We start from the raw sequence: 21,082 nt of genomic DNA, 5'->3' as shown, positions 1-21,082 counted from the left end.
TTGGGCGTGTACACCCTGTCACACTGGTGTTTCATATTGAGTGTGTTTGTTGCGAGAGGAATGCAGTACCTGAGTTTCACGCAGAGCAGACACCCATGACGCACAGCTGTCTGGACTGGGTGTGGACAGGAAGTTCACACTGACAGCACAACCTAGATCCCCAACCTCCACCAGCACAAACGAATCTACCAGACAGAGCAAAACAGCACCGGGAGCAATAGAAATAGTGTGAGAATCAATGTTGTATCCTATAATACTTATTTACAGAAAAAATATTACAACTTGAAGTTCCAATGAATTTTCCTTGAGGTTATAATGTGCACCAAAGTATATGATTCCATTTCAGGTCATTTGCATGTTTGAATTCCCAATTACGTATACATAATGAATCTTTTGTGACCAGGACTTGCATGAGCAGGTCTTTGACACACCTTAGGTTGAGTCATTCTCTCATTCAAAAAGCCCAATTACAAACCAGCTTATCAAGTAATATGCCATATTGAGCCCTGCTAAGAACAGTATGCTAAATTAAATAAAACAGAACTCAATGTAAGGCCTTTTGCATGTGGCGAATCAATGTGCATGATTATGCTGACTGCTATTGTATTCGGTGTCTTCAACATTTTAGGTTGTAATATTTGTAATTTCTGCTCTTATATTTATGCATGGTATCTAAGTAAACATTTATTTAGCAAACTGTGAAATATGAGTGATGCCTTACCTTACTTTTGATCACAATGCCTTGATATTATTGAAATCCAGCACAGAATATTAGAAAAATTGGTTCTCGTTTTGGTTGATGCTCCTGAGCTTCTTGTGCCATCATGATTATTTCTTTATTTAAAAAACTACACTTTTACCAATCGCAACCAATATGCAAAAAACATACTATGCTTACAGAATGGTACATTAATGTAAGGAATAAATTACTTATACAAAAATAAAATCTCTAGATATTAGAGAAAATGTAGCATTTACCTATTTTATTTTTTTCATTTGTTATTGTTGTTTAATTTTTTCTTTTTTGTTTAATTTTTACAAACTACAGTATTAGCACACCAATTTGAGTGAAAAGTAGAATTTAAATATTAACATGAATGTTTGTGCCAAACTAGCATGATTTAAGAAAGTTTGTGGCATTCCAAAAGAACATCTTGTTTATCAATGGAATCAAAAACGTGACCTTTTGTAGGATTTTGAGGAGTTTGAGTGATTAATGTCACAAATTTTTGTATTTGCTTAGCAAGCAACCTAAAAAATATATTTATAATCCTAAAACGTTATGCTTATTTCTGGACTTTTTAAAAAACAAAAAAATTCCAGATTTTGAATGTGGTCTCATACTTTTGGACCCCACTGTACAGTATATGGTTTGCACTCAGAGAAAAGTCAGTAAAATAAGGCCCAATATACTGTTTTAATATAAAGGAATTTTCTGTATTGATTTTTCACAAGTGTTTTACCTGTATTTTGAATTAAGCTTTGCATTTTGTTGTGTTTTAAAGTCACCATCAAAATTGACAAATTGTTATGTTTTATGGAATATTGCAGCCTGATTTTTCTGTGCACATCATTATTATTATTTTTTATTTGTGTGCCCTTTAATCAAAATAACTTCCCCTCCCTCTTGTGGAAACATCTCTTCTCTGATGACGTGTTTACTGGTGTGAAGGCGGGGCAACCTGTCACTCACTTGAAATCGACCAATAGAAAACCACAACTATCCAACGATCCAATTAATTCCAGATGGACAAAATCAAGTCCCGCCCTACATTTTTCTTGTTCAAGAAGCTGTTTCACTCGAATATACGTCACAATTTCATGCCGACTTTGAAGTTAAAGGAAATATATGTAAACTACGTCCTTTTAGTTTTTCAAACTATTGTTTTCTTATGCAGTGTGGTGCATCATTATGAGTCTTTTAAAGTTTTATTTTGGCATATTAAAACAACAATATAGTGACCAGGGCATGACAATATGGCCTATGTGTATTAAAAAATGTCATTGGGTATATCTGCCCTTTCATACTGATGTGGGCCAAGTTTCAGGTGAGGTAAGGATTATGGGATTGTTATATGTAGGAAGTGATGGTCACACTCACAGCCATCTTTGAGCTCAATGCAGTGTATTCTCTCCAGAGGCAGAGGGGGGCGCACTACCTTCAGTTTGTCTGATTTCTTCTGCGTTTTTGTCATCAACAACACATCAGTGAAGAGCAGGACCACAAGCTCCTAACATAACCAGAAATGAATGTTGAAATTCTGAGGCAAATACAATAACCGTTAATACATCATAATCATATTTGTCTTGTCACTTGCCTTGCTGTCCTTTCTTCCTCTGACCTTCAACGGTTCTTCCAGTAATAGCCTCCGTATGACATTTGGTCCAACGCCCCTCATCGGGCTCATCAAATCAAAGCAACACAACTCACGAACATGCTGTGGGTTTGATCTCTCTGTTAGGCTTTTTTTTAAAGCAAATATTGTACAAACATTGTATCTTTTGTTTACCTTGTCTACTTCTTCACTCAGACCTTCTATCTTGTGTCCCTCTATCTTTTGAGCAGCAACGGAAAGGGCTTGTTTCAGATGCATATAGTCATTGATAGATTTCAGAAAACGATTGACACTGTTCAACTACAGGAGAAATAGAGACAGTGAGTGAGAAAAACAGAGTGCAGATCTTTATCTATAACTTCAATGATAGAATAAAGACTGTGCAAGCATACAGAGAGACAGAGATTACAAGGATGATAAAAAGGCAATGCAGCTCAAGAGATTATTTGTTAGTGGTGGGGTATTTCACATATAATATATAAGATTATTTATACCAACCACTGAAAGTGCTTCTATTTTTTTTCTATTATTATTCAATAATATGTTGAAACATTTAAACAGTCAATTTAAAACTTTCCTAATTCTTTTGTATTTTATTTGTCTTATTTTTGGTTTAATGACAGCAGTACTTGAACTGCATGAACAAGTGTTTGCAATGCATAATTATTTATTTTAGTGTTCTAATCATGTTACAAAATCCTAAAATTTAATCTAATTAAATTAGATTTTCCAATCTCAGATTTTAAATGTGGTCTCTTGTGAACTCAGTAGACACTGTCAGGTGAAAACCTTTTTTTTAAAAAAATAATTAAACACCACGTTGTCAAAGTTAGTATTGTGGCTTTATGTGGTCAGACATTTAAATGTGTTATATTATTAATACTTTACCTAAATCATGCTCAAATTGAGTTTTTGACCAGCGAATTTCAGACATACGTGTTTTAACGGGCGCATCTGAGGCAGTAAGGGCATTACAGGTTATAAAGTTTACTATGTTTAGCTATGTGGGGGTTCAGTTTTTTTCTGTCATTTGGCTAAAATCCCATGTTATTAAAGACGACGTGGTACGCACAGGCTCTTTAAGAGTACTGGCTAATGCTAGACTAAGACACTCTTCTCCCCTCATCAAATACATAAAACGCAGTGTCTCGTTCCCCTTCTCAGGGAACCATGGTTACAGTTGTAAACAGAGACATTCCCTTTCAAAGTGGGACTCAACACTGTGTCTGGAGAACAAATACCCACTACGCCATGCTGAGGAATGCCTGCCTCATTAGCTGTGACCATAATGGGCAGCATAAATTGACTCTATAGACTTATTCAGCCGGAGTCAAATGCTTCAGTCGCGATTCAGGGCGCGTCCTAAGACTCATAGCTGTCAAGTGGTAATATTCCCTTAGTCATCACCCAAGCTCCTATGCTTCATGACAAGGAAAGTCTTTACAGCCTTCCTCTATTTCTTGTGGGCCAGGCATATAAGCCACATGCGGCCTGAGGTTTAGCTATGTCAACTTCTCTTGCATGACACAGCTAATTGGGAATACTGGCCCATGGTGAACTTGGTAAACTGTGACCTTGGCCTACCACTTCCTATATGGGGAGCATATATGAGCATATACAATTCTCCACACCACAAACCGACACACACATCTCAACAACCATCACACACACGCTCCCCTCCTTCTCTCTGCTCTCTGAAGCAGATGTCTCCAAACTCATCCTTTCCAATCATCCCACTACATGTCCGCTTGATCCTATCCCCACTCACCTCCTTCAGGCCATTTCTTCTTCTGTTACTCCTGCACTCACTCACATTGTCAACACCTCTCTTCACACCGGGACTTTCCCCACAGCATTTAAGCTGGCTCGGGTAACCCCACTGCTTAAAAAACCCTCTCTAAACCCAGCACTTTTAGAAAACTACAGACCGGTATCCCTTCTACCTTTCATTGCAAAGACACTTGAGAGGGTTGTGTTTAATCAGCTCTCTACGTTCCTTGAACAGAACAATCTCCTGGACATCAACCAATCCGGTTTCAAAAGCGGCCACTCAACTGAGACTGCCCTGCTCTCAGTTACGGAGGCTCTGAGACAGGCAAGAGCAGCCTCCAAATCCACAGTAATTATCTTACTGGATTTGTCTGCTGCTTTTGACACAGTTAATCACCAGATCCTCCTGTCAACTCTCATGAAGATGGGCATCTCAGGAACTGCTCTCCAGTGGTTCAAGTCTTACCTCTCAGGTAGGTCCTTCAGGGTGTCATGGAGTGGTGAAGTGTCTAAGTCACATCATCTAGCCACTGGCGTTCCCCAGGGCTCAGTGCTTGGACCACTTCTCTTCTCCATCTACATGTCATCATTGGGATCGGTTATTCAGAAACATGGCTTTTCCTATCACTGCTATGCCGACGACACTCAACTCTACTTCTCATTTCAACCTGATGATCCATCGGTTGCTGTTCGTATCGCTGCCTGCCTAACAGACATTTCAGCCTGGATGAAGGAACATCACCTGCACCTCGACCTTGCAAAGACAGAACTGCTTGTGGTCTCAGCCAAACCAGCACTGCATCACAATCTCTCCATTCAGCTAGGATCATCAACCATAACTCCGTCCAGGACAGCCAGGAACCTTGGGGTTGTGATTGATGATCAGCTAAAATTCACTGACCACATTACTGCAACAACCCGGTCCTGCAGATTTGCACTATTCAACATTAGGAAGATTAGACCCTTTCTATCAGAGCAGGCCACACAACTTCTGGTCCAAGCTCTTGTTCTCTCCAGACTGGACTACTGTAATGCTCTTCTAGCGGGGCTTCCGACATGCACTATCAAACCCTTGCAACTGATTCAGAATGCAGCGGCGAGGTTGGTCTTTAGTGAGCCAAAGAGAGCACACGTCACGCCTCTCTTCATCAGTCTGCACTGGCTACCAATAGCCGCTCGCATTAAATTCAAGGCAATGGTGCTCGCCTTCAAAACATCCACTGGCTCTGCACCAATATACCTAAACTCGCTTGTTCCGACTTACACACCCTCCAGGAACTTGCGTTCTGCCAGTGAACGACGCCTTGTGGTGCCATACCAGAGAGGCATGAAATCGCTGTCACAGACCTTTTCCTGGACCGTTCCCACCTGGTGGAATGACCTGCCAATCTCAATTCGTGTGGCCGAGTCTGTAGCCATTTTCAAAAAACGTCTAAAGACACATCTTTTCCATCAACACCTGACCGATCGAGAATAGCACTTATCATTCTATTCATTGTCTGTCTGTCTAATTTATAAAAAAAAAAAAAGAAAAAAAAAAAAATTATGTTCTGTGCTAGATTAACTGAGACTTGTTACAGCACTTGCATATTGTTGATATTGTTGCCCTTGACTGCTCTAGCTGCTTCTATTGCCCTCATTTGTAAGTCGCTTTGGATAAAAGCGTCTGCTAAATGACTAAATGTAAATGTAAATATGGGTGTCACATCTAGAATAATTATTCACCGTCCTTGTAACACAGAACTCCAACTCCTAGGGAGCCACAAGGGGAGTTCACACCCTGTCTGGACTCATCCAAGATCCCAAGACTTCCAGCACCTGCAAATGTGCCTGATAACAAGGGATGCTGTAAGGTAAATAACCTCTACTTGTTAGGTTCTAAGGGATCGGTTAAAGCTCCAACGGATAGCGGGGGACCCTACTTTAAAACTCTAACAGTGGGGGAGGGTTCAACTCAAAACTCAAGCCTGAAGAACGACCTACGAAGGGAGGCCTGCTGAGCACTAGCTACAACCTTCCATACACCATAACTGGGGATCTATCCTATAAAGACCCCATAATCCTGTGGGAGGCAGCTCAAGTCTCTTATCACACTCGTCTAGGACCTGTTATAGCCTGTACTTCATTCAATCAATACTAGTCATAATGGCATGAACAAGGAGGGCCTCTCCGTGGCCACCATCACTGCCTTTGAATGACCATCCTCACATATCACAGGTAGTGATGTCCTGAACCAATGAAATTGCTTCAGACACCAATCACGCTGAGGGCGTTCCACCTAGCCTCAATCCAGATGCACTGTTGAGTTCCACTTCGAAAGGAAACAAGCGGAGACAGTCCAAACTGCATGCAGCACTTCATTCACAATAGAGGTGGTGGAGTTATGAAGTTTTACCAAGGATCCAATGGAGTTTCAAGGTTTTAGCTCAAGCTCTACTTGATACCTTTCATTGGTTAGACATTTGCAAAACCCACAGTAGAGGGTGACCAATAGTAATGATTTATGGAAATGACAAAATATGGATAACAACATCATCATTTATTGATTTAGACCAATAGGACCTATTTTTTTGAGAAAGCACTATGCTAATAAATATTAGTAAAACATTATTTAATGTTGTTTTGTTATATTACACAGTTCAACAAGAAATGTACAGAATATGAAGTGTTTCATCACAATCGTGTCACAGTCTCACCATTCTCTCAAGTGCGTTTTGGGTGGGGAGGTTTTGTGTGTTCTTCTGAACAGCTTTCAGCAATAGAGGGTATTTGGTTATTCTCTGGTGTGGTTTGGCCTGCATGTCCCCCAGTCTCATTCGCCCACACTGTGGATGAGTCTCCACCCACTGCAGAACAGATTACATCAAGATAATAAGGAACATCATGCATGCATTATCTTCATGCAACGTACTTGATTGTAATCTATGTGCATCTGTGGTATGAATTGTGCATCTGAAGTTATACTTTCTTTCTTTTTTTTGCTTAAATGATAATATCACAAATTAGCACGTTATCTTTAACAGTGTGGTACAGTTCTTCGGTTCTTTGACAATCTATATTTTGGTTTGCATTGAACTGTACAACTGGTCAATTAAAGATAAGGTTAATTAAACACTTTTAGGGCTTAATGTGCAGTTATTTATATGATGTACCCTTCAGGAAACAGCCCCCATAATCAACCACTACAGTCAAACCACCACAAAGGCAGGCGATCTTACAGTCATTTCTAGTCTGCTTACTCTGCATACTGTCCACTGGTGAAAAAAACATTGTCAGGGGAACTTGATGTGGTAAACAGTTCATTCGTAATGTGGAAAATAAATTCACACCTCTCTACCCATCTTATGTCTACATTTGATATTTTTTTCCAGCCTTAATTTAGCTTCAGAATTGTTGTTGCTGTTTTTTGCACAAGCTATTATTATCAAGTTTCCTGTATATGTTTTCCTTTAAATGTCACTTTTAAGATCTATTAAATCTAATTGAAATACATAAATACACCAAAAAAAAAACATTGTACACATTGTACACAAGCATTAGGCTGTACACATTAAACACAACTCAAATCGATTGGCCTGGAGGGCCACTGCCCAACAGAGTTTAGCTCCAACTTGCCTCAACACACCTGTCTGAAAGTTTCTAGAATGCCTTGATTGGCTGGTTCAGGTGTGTTTAATTGGAGTTGAAGCAGGATTGGACACCCCTGGGCTAAATGGTGTTTAAGAATTGGAACTTTTTACTCTTTACATCACTCTCTCTGTCCATGTTTGCACTTCTCAGTCATTTTCCATTTACCCTTTCTGCATTTATATTGTTAAACCAGTAGTGGCGACAAGTTCTTCATGAACGAGTCATTGAATCATCCATTAAACTGATTCATTCAAAAACATTAGGGCTGAATCCGAAACCGCCCCTAAACCCTCAATCACTATTCCCTTGTTAGTCCACTAATACAGTTCACTTGAACGAGTGAATGAAAACTAGTGAGCTAATTTGGACAGCCGTTGTGTGTACATCGACTGTACACCCATTATTGTGGGGCAATGTGGGATTGAATGAGTGCACTCGATAACGTCCACTATGGTTTCGGACACCACTACAAAAGGCTGTCCTCTCAAATAGTGCCCTATTTAAAGGAGTTCTTCAGCGTTGGGAAGATGAATTTGCATTTAAACTGGGTCATTTATGTAAAATGTGAAATTATTTTAGAATTTGGTGCCTTCTAGACTGAGAAAAGACAGAAAATTTATTTTTGTCTCATGTGGATGAAAGACAACAACTCCCAGAATGCACTTGAGGCCACTCCCAAAGCCACGGCCACTGGTTATCAATTAACTGGTTATTAATTTCGTTCAGTTAGAGAATAGACACTACAATTAAAAACTGAACGTGTCTTTTCAATAAAGTGTGAGTGAGCCGAACGAAAGTCACGGCACAAACGCAGCAAGAGTCAGATTTCATTCATCACGAGAGCGAAGAGCTGAGCACAGCTGAGGTAAGCGCGGTAGTCATTCACGACACGTGTCCAGTCTGGCGCGTTTTCAGATCATGCCTATGGAAGCGTAACTTTCATAGGAATTCATTGTAAAGTTGAAACATTCACTTTGCTCCACACTGCTCCGTTATTAATGCCCGAGCCGAGCAGCCGTGCACATTTACATTCTGTGAGTGAGATCCCACCCCTATGGGCGGGTTGTTAACATGCGGAACTAGCTCCTGTAGTCTCTAGCCTCTGGCCAAAAAATCTATTTTTTCCAGAAATAAAATGCATAATTCTCTCGTCTCAGGGGGACATGAGGGGGGAAAGTACCATAATTTGAACATACTACCGGGTTTCTACTGATACAAAGCTTAATGCTAATCGCTGAAGTAATCACATAGGGGGTGATTTCGGATTCAGCCTAGGTGTGTTCGCCTTGAAGCGGCACTGCACAGGCCGATTGGTGTATGACATCAAAGCATCATGAAAGTGATTAAGTGAGCAGAAGGCTCTGTATGCTTTCAAAATGCGTTGTCACACTGTGTTACAATGAGCCCCTATTAGAACTATTCTATTATATTCTATACTTTTATGAATTCTATTGAGAAACCATGAGGAAAATGTTCCGAAATTATTAATTATTATTATTATGTTTTGAACTATGCTGTATAGCTGTGCTTTGCGGTGTGTTTATTGTCAAACTCAAGTTTTTTGAGACTTTTAAGTCCCTGTAAAGACTAAATTAAATATTTGTTCTGAGTTTGTCACACCACAGACAAATGTGTTATTAACCACCCAGCCAATTTGAATCCTAAAAAAATCCTCCAAGTAAATAAAATAGCTTGTCAAAATCTTTAAAAAATAAGCTGCATTCTCTGCTCTCAAACGTTTGGGGCGTGTCTGCTGTGGGCAAAAAAACCACGCCTACTCGCGGGAAAGCTGCCGTAAGCACACAAGACAACACTCACGTACATTTCACGACAGCACCAGATGTCTACGGGACGGGAGGATGAAGGAAGGCGCGGGAGATAATCGGTTCGGCCCCATTCTGCAGCGGATTATCAGTGAATCCCAGTTGTCTCCGATGAAAGTTTGTAAAACTATCCGTGTAAAGTCACTGCAGAGGCAGGTGTCGGTGGTGATCCTTAGCTCTCCATCAAGGCTGCTGTTCACAAAATGAATCCACCTCTTCTTGATATCATCGTTTTTTGTTTTGTAAGCTGTTTTGTCGGTTGTAGGCTGTAGTAACTAACGGTAATGACAATAACTCACGATAGAGCAGGCGAACTGATGCGAATGTACTCTTGTTATGATAGTGTTAGGGGAGGAGCCAGGCACACAGTGGCTCCAGTGCGTCATCAACAAGTCTGCAGCGCTCCTGTGAGAAACTGAAGCTTCCGAGCCTCGATCGCCCCCCGGTGGCCGGTCCCAGTATAGCTCCTAAGCCCCGCCTCTCCATGTATTTGAATGGAGAGCGAGACACACTAAACAATTCAATTACACTTCAAATAATTGTTTCCAAAAGATGGATTCTGTCATTGTAGGCAGTTTTTATTACGATGATTTCATTTCAAGTGTTTGTTTTTTAAATAAGCTTAGTTTTAGTTAGTTATCTGATGCTATAAAAACGGGGGGTGTGACGTCATGATTGACAGCGGAGATTGACGGCTTCTCTGAGTGAAGTTGTCACTAAGGCACTAACGGACTTTTTTCGGGATTTTAGGGAGGAGATTGGAGCTTTAGCTTTAATTTCTAAATTTCTATAACTGTTTATTTCACACCAACATAATTAATTGTTCTTCATCTGTGAGAGTGTGGGTGGGCTTTTGATAATCGCGCCTCTACTTCCTGTTCTCTAATGCGCAACTCCGGTCCCGAGATCGCTACTGCGCAGACTCGGTCCCAAGATGTCTGCGCCGTGAGCGGGCCTACGAAAGCTTCAACTATGGTCAGCGGAAGTCAATGAAGTCACGTCGTCCATATTTTTTTACGGTCTATGGTCATCAACAGTTATGATAGTATTGGGGGAGGGGCCATATGCACAGTGGCTCCAGTGGCATCGAGCCACCGTTTTAGCCCTGCCTAAAATATCCTGAACACAGCAATGGTGAAAAACTGTTTAACGGTCTAACTACACAATTCAGTAGGCTTACTACACGGTTCACATTCTTTGTAACGTGTTTCAGAAATACATTTCTAACATTTATAATGTGTTAAGAAACAAATCTCAGAATTGCCTTTACAGGGACTTTTTTAATTATTAAAAAATGCCATTATTTTATATGAAAAAGTTGATAATTGTATTTTATTGACAAAATATTTTAGTTTGTCTTGTATATTTTTTTCTATTAGATCAGATAACAGCTGTCATTTGGTCATGTTACAATGTACCCCACCTATGGGGCATGTTGTCACATTTCACTTCCATTCTTTCACGGTATATCAAGAAAAAAGTATACACTGTAATAATGAAACATAATTGTCCAGTGAATTTACACAAACTGAGAAAGTCAAAAAGTGTTAGGTTGTGCACCACTCTCCCCTAAACTCGTTATTGCGGTGCAATGTGGGATAGGATGAGTGCACTCGATAACGTCCACTATGGTTTCGGACACCACTACAAATACCTGCCCCCTCAAGCAATGCCCTATTTGAGGGAATAGGGGTTGATTTTGGATTCAGAACTAATGTTTTTAAATGAATCAGTTGAACGGATGATTCAATGACTCATTCTCGAAGAACTTGTCGCCACCTACTGACGCAACCAAGTGACTGTTAAATGAGGGAGTTGTTGAATTATTCACTTAACCAGTTAATTTAAAGCATTTCATTTTGTGCTAGGATAGATGGGAAGGTGGGAGCTGATTTGGCTTTGTTTGGAATTGTTGGAATTGGAATTGTGTCTCTAAAACAGAAGTTAGTCAATTTTCAGAACGACTGTGGCCTCATGCCAATGGCTCAATATGACAATATTCAGAACATCAACACTTGCTTTTGTGATACAATTGCTTTATTTGCTTAATCATTTTTCAATAGAATAATTATTTGCTTTTAACATGGATATGATTTACTGTACCATAAGATAGGCGTGAAATTGTGGGTTTGTGTCAAGCTGCCTGCGTGCAAACTCCACATTTCTCTCCCCTTCCCAACAGTATTCAAAGTATGCCGGAAAACGGTCAGGAAACTGGAAGAGATGAAAAATGAGGGAGAAAGAATTAAGGGATGGCAAAGGTAGATCTATTTTTAGCTTTATTGCTTATAATTTAATGAACAACAGTTTTATCATACCTGCAAACATCCAGCCTCAAGTTTCAGGGGGTCAAAAGGTTGTCCAGTGAGACGGACTTCTTGTAACATCGGATACATCACTTCATTCCAAAAGAGTTGATGTGCGTCAAGGATAGAAGGAAGATTGGAAAGGAGCATTGTGGGGCTGACCTAAGAAAGAAAGAAAGAAAGAAAGAAAGAAAGAAAGAAAGAAAGAAAGTAAGTAAGTAAGAAAGAAAGAAAGAAAGAAAGAAAGAAAGAAAGAAAGAAAGAAAGAAAGAAAGAAAGAAAGAAAGAAAGAAAGAAAGAAAGAAAGAAAGAAAGAAAGAAAGAAAGAAAGAAAGAAAGACAACCAGAAATGGAAAAAGATTCATTGATACAGATGATTGCCTCAGACATGGGTGCTATCGCCCACACGCTCTACGACAAAGCAAAATATTTTTTCCGTCTTGTCCGCTCAAAATGTTTCCATTTGTGACATCACCGGTAATGCTCCAGATTATATTGAATGAACTGAATGAGTGATCTCAGACAAATGGCAGTGAACAGCACATTATTTGACCGCACTTCTGCCATCATGCTCATGCAGTCAGTCTGCCTGCTTTTCAGATATGCTGAGTATGTAACTCTAGAAAGTCAATTCAGAAGAAAGGGTTTAATCTAAATATGTGAATGATGAGAGGAGGTGCACGTACTTCCAGAAGGAATCCGTATCCATGGCAGTGTGACAGTGCTGCCAGCACGAGCTGTGCAGAAATGAGGATGTGCATTAGCCAAAACTTTAGCAACTTTGGTACATGCATCATTTATAAACTTTAAATACAAAGGAGTAAGGACTGAGTATAATAGTATCATACATACATAATTTTTCTGATTCATATTGTTATTGTGAATTGATTGTCTACATCTGATCAAATAAACTGTAATTAATCCATTATAAAAAAATAGCTGTAATGTTATGACCTACTTCTCTGGCAACAGTGAGTTTGTTGATGTAGGTAAGCTCAGTATTAAGAAACTCCCACAGCGCCTCCTGTTGGTGTCGCTGGGTTTTTGACATAAGCTACAAAGAAAGAGAGAAATAGAGAATGTCATTAATACTCCACCATACAATAAACATACTTTCATGTCTTCTCTGTTCTGCACACTGCATTTTATAGTCAACATGAAATCAAAATTGATTTTGATTATTGGTCTTACTGAGCATGATTATATTATTATTTTGGCAGACATCACCAATCATTTCATTATCTAATGGTGAGTTCCATTTTGTCCTCGAAAGAGGGAAATTCCTAGTTCATAGTTCCTAGTAGGAACTTTTAACTTTTCAAGTCAGAATCACAACTTGGTAACTGTTTGTCTGTGTCTCAGCAGTGGTGCACACTATCCAACATCTATTTGTGGACATGATACGTCAGTATTGTGCAAAATATCACTTTTTTTATTTGATTGTACTGTAGGCTAAAGGTAAAGGTTTGTCTGGAGGCATCCATCTTAATTTTCCGACCTGTTTACTGAAACACAGTCGACTCGGGTGTGAAGTCATTCCTATTCTAGCTATGACATCCCTCTTCCTAGGTAAATGAAACGCAGCATAACTAATCAAGTTCCAAAATATGTCTGCAGTGGTCAGCATTCACACAGTACAAATCGGAGCTCTCAAAAAAGGTTACAAGTTCCGATTTCTACGAGGACGTGAAAACAAGTCGGAATCTCGTAATTACGGTAATTCTGACATGGCATGAATGTTTTTCCTCCCACCACATTATTTCCATCAAGTTTCTAACGCAAAAGGTTTACGAAAGAATGCAAACATTTTATGAGCGAGCGCAAAGATTCTCAGGGAAAGCAAAAAAGCGTGTTGGAGAGAACGCAAAGCATTGAAATAATTTTTTATCCCATCTGAAATTGTCCCTTTAGAAAGACACTATATTTACAAAAGTATTGGGACACCCCTCTAAATCATTGAATTCAGGTGTTCCAATCACTTCCAGGTGTATAAAATCAAGCACTAAGGCATGCAGACGCTTCTACAAACATTTGTGAAAGAATGGGTCGCTCTCAGGAGCTCAGTGAATTCAAGCGTGGTACCGTGATAGGTTGCCACCTGTGCCAAAAGTACATTCGTGAAATTTCCTCACTACTAAATATTCCACGGTCAACTGTTAGTGGTATTATATAACAACGTGGAAGCAATTGGGAACAACAGCAACTCAGCCATGAAGTGGTAGGCCACGTAAAATCACAGAGCGGGGTCAGCTCATGCTGAGGGACACAAGTCGTCGACTTTCTGCAGAATTAATAGCTACAGACCTCCAAACTTTGTGTGGCCTTTAGATTAGCTAAAAAACAGTGCGTAGAGAGCTTCATGGAATGGGTTTTCATGGCCGAGCAGCTGCATCCAAGCCTTACATCACCAAGTGTCGGATGCAGTGGAGTAAAGCACGCCGCCACTGGACTCAGAGCAGTGGAGACGTGTTCTCTGGAGTGATGAATCACGCTTCTCTGTCTTGCAATGCGATGGACAAGTCTGAGTTTGGCGGTTACCAGGAGAACGGTACTTGCCCGACTGCATTGTTGTTGAAGTGTAAAGTTTGGTGGAGGGGGGATTATGGTGTGGGATTGTTTTCAGGGGTTGGGTTTGGCCCCTTAGTTCCAGTGAAAGGAAATTTTAATGCTTCAGCATACCAAGACATTTTGGACAATTTCATGCTCCCAACTTTGTGGGAACAGTTTGGGGATGGCCTGCGCACCAGTGCACAAAGCAAGGTCCATAAAGACCTGGATGAGCAAGTTTGGTGTGGATGAACTTGACTGGCATCCACAGAGTCCTGAGCTCAACCTGATAGAACACCTTTGAGATGAATTAGAGCAGTGACTGCGAGCCAGGACTTCTCGTCCAACATCAGTGCCTGACATCACAAATGCGCTTATAGAAGAACGGTCAAAAATTACCAATAAACACACTCGTAAACCTTGCGGAAAGTTAAAGCTGTTATAGCTGCAAAGGGTGGGCCAACTCAGTTCATGTGTGTGTAAAGGCAGACGTCCCAAAACCTTTGTCAATATAGTGTGTGTTGGGTTTTGGAAGTTCCAAATATCTTTTCCCCTCCCAATTCCCTCTAGTTCTCTCTATCTCTCTATCCATCCATACCTCATGAGAGTGCACTATGTCTGTCCAGCTCTTTTCCAGTGTTCTTTCAGTACCTCCCTCCCCCCATGTCCACCTCAGGTCAGTAGGTATGTTGAAAGAGTCCAGAACTTGTTTCAGTGCATCCACCTGCCCCTGTACACCACCTGATTGATCCTGAGAGAGATAAATATGTAATAAATATGTAATAAAAAAAATTGTTTAGTGCGAATACATCATGCAGTCAGAAAATGTACCTTCAGCATAATCATGTTGGGCCTACCCAATTTAGGCAGAAAATAAATTACCTCCAACGTGGCATTTTTGTCAGACATTGCCTGGCTGAAAAGCGCTTGCTTTAATGCGCCTCTGGTCTTCCCACCGGCAGATGTTCCCTTGCTCACGGTAGAAAAGTCCACAGCTGACCTCTGCTTCTTTTTCTGACAATGCAAATTTGATATGTGACAAGCTGAACTGAAAGCATATAGCCCTAAATATGCAGAGGACATTGATTGGTTGATACAAATGTTATTCCATGACCAACAAAGGACATTGTTTCTTGTTCTACTTGGTTAAATCACTTGAGGACACACATATGGCATTTTCTCCAAACTTCTGAACATGAGCACCACTACGCTGCAGAATGAAAGCAGTGGACATTTCTGTTTTAGTAAAAAGACTGAATAGTAAAATATGCAGATAAAAGACTCAATGATAAATAAGGGTCTCCTAAATAAAGAAAATAAATGTAATTTTATTTTAAAAGTTTTTGTAAATATTCACGTTGGTCTCATGTTTTTGAAAAACATACCGTATAAGCCTATTTAAAATAATAACAATAAACAACTTTATTTATTGATGAATATTTCTTTAATGATTGAATTTGGCCCTAAGTTGCTCCAGATTATATTGTACATACAATATGAACTAACCTTGTTGTGTAGTAAAAAGTTTAATATTTTAATATTAATGACCTTGACACACAGCCATGATTGGTTTTTAGGGGTCTACTTTATGATATTATTTCCTTTTGTTTTTCTTCAGCATATTGGTTGACAAAAGAGTTTCAAATGTGTATAAATGTTTTAGCCCAACTCATTCACTGATTTTTTTTTAATAATAAAAGAGTATACCCCAATTACTTTTTTATTCAAGTATGTAATCTTTTTAATTACACTTTTTTGTTATTCATTGTGCTATCTGGAGTACAACAGTATAAGTTGTAGGTAGGCTACTTACTTTTTTTTACGATTTTTTGCTATTTTTGATCATCACATTATGATCCAAAATGCAAAGCAAGATAATTTATTTTAGATAAAAGCATCTGCATACTGCAAACATGACCAAGTGTTGAATGAGAATCTCATGAATTCAGTACCTGGTGGTAGCCTATAGTATTGTATCGGAGTTTCTCTTTTGCCCTCCGCTGGCTGACTGATGGTACTGCAATAACTCCATCATGAACGACAGTGTTTTCCTCTTTCTCTTCCTCGCCCTGTCTGTCACTCTTGTCAACAAGGGCCGTTTCCTCTGGGGCCATGACATTGCTCAGTTCCGGTCCTTTTGATGGATTACTAATGTGCACAGATAAGATAAGACACTAAGTGAATAGCTTAACACTTGAACGAGAATAAGATGAAAGACAGAGAAAGAATAAACAGGGAAAGCAAATCAGAAAGTAGAGGCAGAATTGAATGATTACAGAAAAAAAAGTCATGCTATGCTTCATTTATCAATGTGTATAATGCATAACAATGTAACACACTTTAAACCACAGCTGGAAATAACTGATACCAGTCTTCTGAAGCCCACTGCAGTGACATTTATATCTCAAAATCTCATGCCACACACACACACACACTTGTTTTTCTATAATGGTGGGTTTTCAATAATTTTCCATTGACGTCTTTTGTTTTTAAATTGAGCTAATGATGACTTCTATATAAAGTTAAATTAAAGGGTTAGTTCACCCAAAAATGAAAATTCTGTCATTAATTACTTACCCTCATTTCGATCGACACCCGTAAGACATCCGTTGAGCTTCGGAACACAAATGAAGATATTTTAGTTGAAATCTGATGGCTCTGAAAGGCCTCCATTGGCACAATGTACTTTACACTCTCAAGACCCTTAAAAGGTACTAAAGAAGTCGTTACAAAGTCCATCTCACTACAGTGGTTCTACAATAACTTTATGAATCGGCGAGAATAGTTTTTGTGTGCAAAAAAACCCTAAATAACGACTTATATAGTGATGACGATTTCAAAACACGGCATCATCAAGCTTCGAAGCGTTATGAATCAGTGAGTCGAATCAGCAGTTTGGATCGCCAAATTTCAGCAGTTTGGCGGTTTGACACGCGATCCGAATCATGATTCGACTCACTGATTCATAACTCTTCGAAGCTTGATGATGGCGTGTTTTGAAATCGTCATCACTATATAAGTCGTTATTTAGGGTTTTTTTGCGCACAAAAATTATTCTCGCTGATTCATAAAGTTATTGTAGAACCACTGTAGTGAGATGGACTTTGTAACGACGTCTTTACCTTTTAAAGGAGCTGTATGTAGGACTGTGGCCAAAACTGGTACTGCAATCACTTTCAAATTACTGTTGAGCGGTGTATCCCTCTCCCCCTCCCCCTGACTCGCGGTTGCCAGATAGGCTGCAGGATCCAGCAGGAACGTAGGCTGCTACAAGGAGCTTTCAATGGCAAGTGACGAGTCGTACACATTTATGCTTCAAGAGCGATGTTTTGTGAAGTAATTATGAATCGCAAAAATGTACTAATGGCGATTAGCCAAATATAATCGTAAATATGAACGCTCGTATGTGACAGTACATTCCCACATGAAAAAATACTATAGTATATTATAGTAAAATTACAGCAAAGCTAAATAACATTAGCAATGGTCATACAGGTCAACTTGCAGCATGTTTTGTCCACTATATGCGAAGAACGAATGAGGAATAATTTTTACCGAGGTAACGTTAGGCTACTGTCTCAAATACGTTTTCACATTGCCATAATAGGCGTGCTGTTGTTTTCCTCAGCGTCCCAGCATAATGACAGAGAAACGGGCTCTGATAATGCATTACTAATGTTAGCAATGACGACTCGCCGTTTTTATTTACCAAACAATTCCTTAACGTTACCTTTTCAATTCAATGACCCACCTCCTCCATCTGCGCTAACCTAACGTTACTTTGCACGAACATGCATAACTTTATTCGACTGTCATGAATATTTGAAATGTCCATTTACATTAAGTACAAGTTAGCCAAACTTAGATGAACCTTAACCTGTCCAGGAGAAAATTAGCAACGTTGGCATCAGTCTTCAAATTATTCTCCGTTTTCAGCCGTCTCCATCTTTCAAAGGCATCTCTTATACAAATCCTTGTTTTATTTCGGACACTGTCAAGTTTTTCTGATTCATAACGAGGTCGTTTAGGTTTCGTAAAGTTAGACATTGTTTATCCAAAAAGTTTACAGCTGCAGCTGTGGTAACTAGAGCAGAGCTGGCAACCCGAATGCAGAAACACTAATGACTTCGTGATTGGTAGATAGGCGGAGGGTGGCGCTTCAGGCCAAAACACAACATGTCAACATCAACATCAGTTGAGGGCTGCAACTTCACTTTTAAAATGACAATATCTTGGCCGGACAACCGTTGTCAGTGATATAAGTATTTTAAATTAACATGATTTCTTAATGTCTATTGACATATCAGGGCCATTTTATGATTAATTGAAATACATTTCTTACATACAGTTCCTTTAAGGGTCTTGAGAGTGTAAAGTACATTGTGCCAATGGAGGCCTTTCAGAGCCATCAGATTTCAACTAAAATATCTTCATTTGTGTTCCGAAGATCAACGGAGGTCTTACGTGTGTCGAACGACATGAGGGTAAGTAATTAATGACATAATTTTCATTTTTGGGTGAACTAACCCTTTAAATGATTACTATTATTATTTTATGCATGACTTGTTTTTACAATTGAGTAGGCTACATCCCCAGATATCCCTATGTTTAGCTCACTTCTGGAGACAAATTTAGTTCTATAGTTTCTATTAAATATAGTTAAACACACAGACACGCTAACACACACACACACACACTGGCTTTTCATGTCTTATGAGGACTTTACATAATTGTTATACTGTGCAAACTGTATATTCTATCCCCTAAACATACTCATCACAGAAAACTAGGCTACATTTTCACATTTTCAAAAAACATAATTTTGTGTGATTTATTAGCTTTTTTCCTCATGGGGCAAAAAAATTTCACCATGCACAAGGTCAAAGTTTTATGGAATTGCCATCCATTTAAATCGACACAACGTTGGGAATACCTTAACTGTTTTTTTGTGTTGTTGTTGAATTGTTTTTAGAAATGAGAACGTTCCAAAAAGAAGGTTTTTGGAGTTTTTGTCATGTTTAGTTGCAAATGTGTCCCCAAAATATAGTTAAGTTGGTACACACACACACGATTAATTTACAAGCGACTTTGACATGGACAGATATGCTGACGCTTATTAACACACACACATAGCTAGTTAGCTTACCCGTAGGTCTGATTCACACGATTCGCTGTAACTCAGGTGAGTCATTTTTACCCAGGCATGAATCTCACGGGCAAGAAATTAATTAATGTGTGATTCATAAGACTCGCACTCTCGCAGACTGAGACTGAGTAACATCTAGTCCGCCCACGTTTGACATCACTTTTTGGCAATACACCAATTCCGCTCAAACTCAACGTGTCAACATTATCATCCGTCATCAATTGAAGGTAAAACACCCCGACCACGAGCACACACACGCCGCCATACACATGCACATATGTTTGCAAATTAACATTTGTACTTATACAAAAGCATAACATGGCGTAAACTTACAGTTATAACAAAATCAGTGATATACAAATAATTTAAGCGTCCCAAATAAGTCGAAATCTGCAGCATACGTATATTTAGGCTAGTACTGTGTTTGTTGTTGTTGTTGTTGTTGTTGTATTATTTAGATGTGATTCTTATTTCAGACATTATCCCTATTCACACACACACACACACACACACACACACACACACACACACACACACACACACACACACACACACACACACACACACACACACACACACACACACACACACACACACACACACACACACACACACTCACACACACAGGTTTGTTTTGCTATCTAAGTAAGGACATTCCATAGGCGTAATGGATTTTATACTGTACATTCTATCCCCCTACACTACCCCTACCCCTAAACCTACCCATCAAAGGAAACATTCTGCATTTTTACATTTTTAATAAAACATTGTTTAGTATGTTTTTAAAGCTATTTTAATATGTCGTAATACCTGTCATTATACAAATTTGTGTCCTCAGTAAGCACAAAAACAAATACACACACACACACACACACACACACACACACATAAGCGCACGCACGGCGCACACACACACACACACACACACACACACACACACACACACACACACACACACACACACACACACACACACACACACACACACACACACACACACACACACACACACACACACACACACACACACACAGCAAGTCTATCTCAATAGATACCTGGATTTATCTGTCTCCATTTCCCTCAGACAGACATCTTAAAGGTCTCTTTCTCTCCCTCTTATCTTCCTGACTGAGCCCTCTGTGTCTTTCCCTTTTTCGTTATTCTTTAACCCTTCCTTCAGTAACAGGTTGAGCAAGTGAGACGGGATTCTTCAGTCTTAGATCTCCGGCCTGGTTGCACCCTGAGCAGATAAACCTGATTGGGTCATTAGTGCTTACTGATGTGATTGACAACCAACCAGCTGTTGATCTAAGGAACATAACATGTAGAGTTATAATTGTTTAGACAGTGATGATAGATTTGTGATTTAGTCCCACATAGACAAGCATGTGCACACACACAAATACACACACATGCACACACAATAAGGAAGAAAGATCAGATGCATTTTATTTAGTGTCCAATCAGGAAATGAACATGTCTGGTGGGTTTTGATAGGTGTTTACCCAAGGAAAACCCATCGGC

General features: G+C 39.5%; 2 protein-coding genes across 8 annotated transcripts in view; one reads left to right on the top strand and one right to left on the bottom strand.

Moving 5' to 3' along the window:
- plekhg6 (pleckstrin homology domain containing, family G (with RhoGef domain) member 6) overlaps positions 1-20,699 on the bottom strand; it is a 29,198-nt gene extending 8,499 nt beyond the window's left edge. For 2 of the 7 annotated variants that reach the window (XM_079837462.1, XM_079837463.1), the window contains exons 1-13: positions 20,614-20,690; positions 16,365-16,560; positions 15,295-15,426; positions 15,011-15,163; positions 12,824-12,919; positions 12,552-12,602; positions 11,878-12,027; positions 11,663-11,773; positions 6,803-6,952; positions 2,511-2,636; positions 2,319-2,438; positions 2,102-2,231; positions 70-185 (exon numbers count right to left, since the gene is read on the bottom strand). In XM_079837462.1, coding sequence (XP_079693588.1) covers positions 70-185; positions 2,102-2,231; positions 2,319-2,438; positions 2,511-2,636; positions 6,803-6,952; positions 11,663-11,773; positions 11,878-12,027; positions 12,552-12,602; positions 12,824-12,919; positions 15,011-15,163; positions 15,295-15,426; positions 16,365-16,560; positions 20,614-20,633 — 1,551 coding nt within the window. In that variant the 5' untranslated portion in view covers positions 20,634-20,690. Of the gene's footprint in view, positions 1-69; positions 186-2,101; positions 2,232-2,318; positions 2,439-2,510; positions 2,637-6,802; positions 6,953-11,662; positions 11,774-11,877; positions 12,028-12,551; positions 12,603-12,823; positions 12,920-15,010; positions 15,164-15,294; positions 15,427-16,364; positions 16,561-16,989; positions 17,027-19,558; positions 19,689-20,613 lie in introns of those variants that run through there. The other 5 variants (XM_079837464.1, XM_079837461.1, XM_079837459.1 and 2 more) reach the window with 5 other exon arrangements.
- Positions 1-21,082, top strand: part of gtf3c6 (general transcription factor IIIC, polypeptide 6, alpha) — a 1,355,101-nt gene that overhangs the window by 1,187,767 nt on the left and 146,252 nt on the right. The window contains exon 4 of the mRNA XM_079837554.1: positions 9,938-10,585. The gene's annotated coding sequence lies outside the window, so the exon portion shown is untranslated. The remainder of the gene's footprint in view (positions 1-9,937; positions 10,586-21,082) is intronic.

Source organism: Gobio gobio (genome assembly GCF_949357685.1).
Source record: "Gobio gobio genome assembly, chromosome: 15".
NCBI classification, from domain to species: Eukaryota; Metazoa; Chordata; class Actinopteri; order Cypriniformes; family Gobionidae; genus Gobio; species Gobio gobio.
The sequence above is the reverse complement of the archived record's forward strand: the minus strand, read 5'-3'. Positions and strand labels throughout refer to the sequence as shown.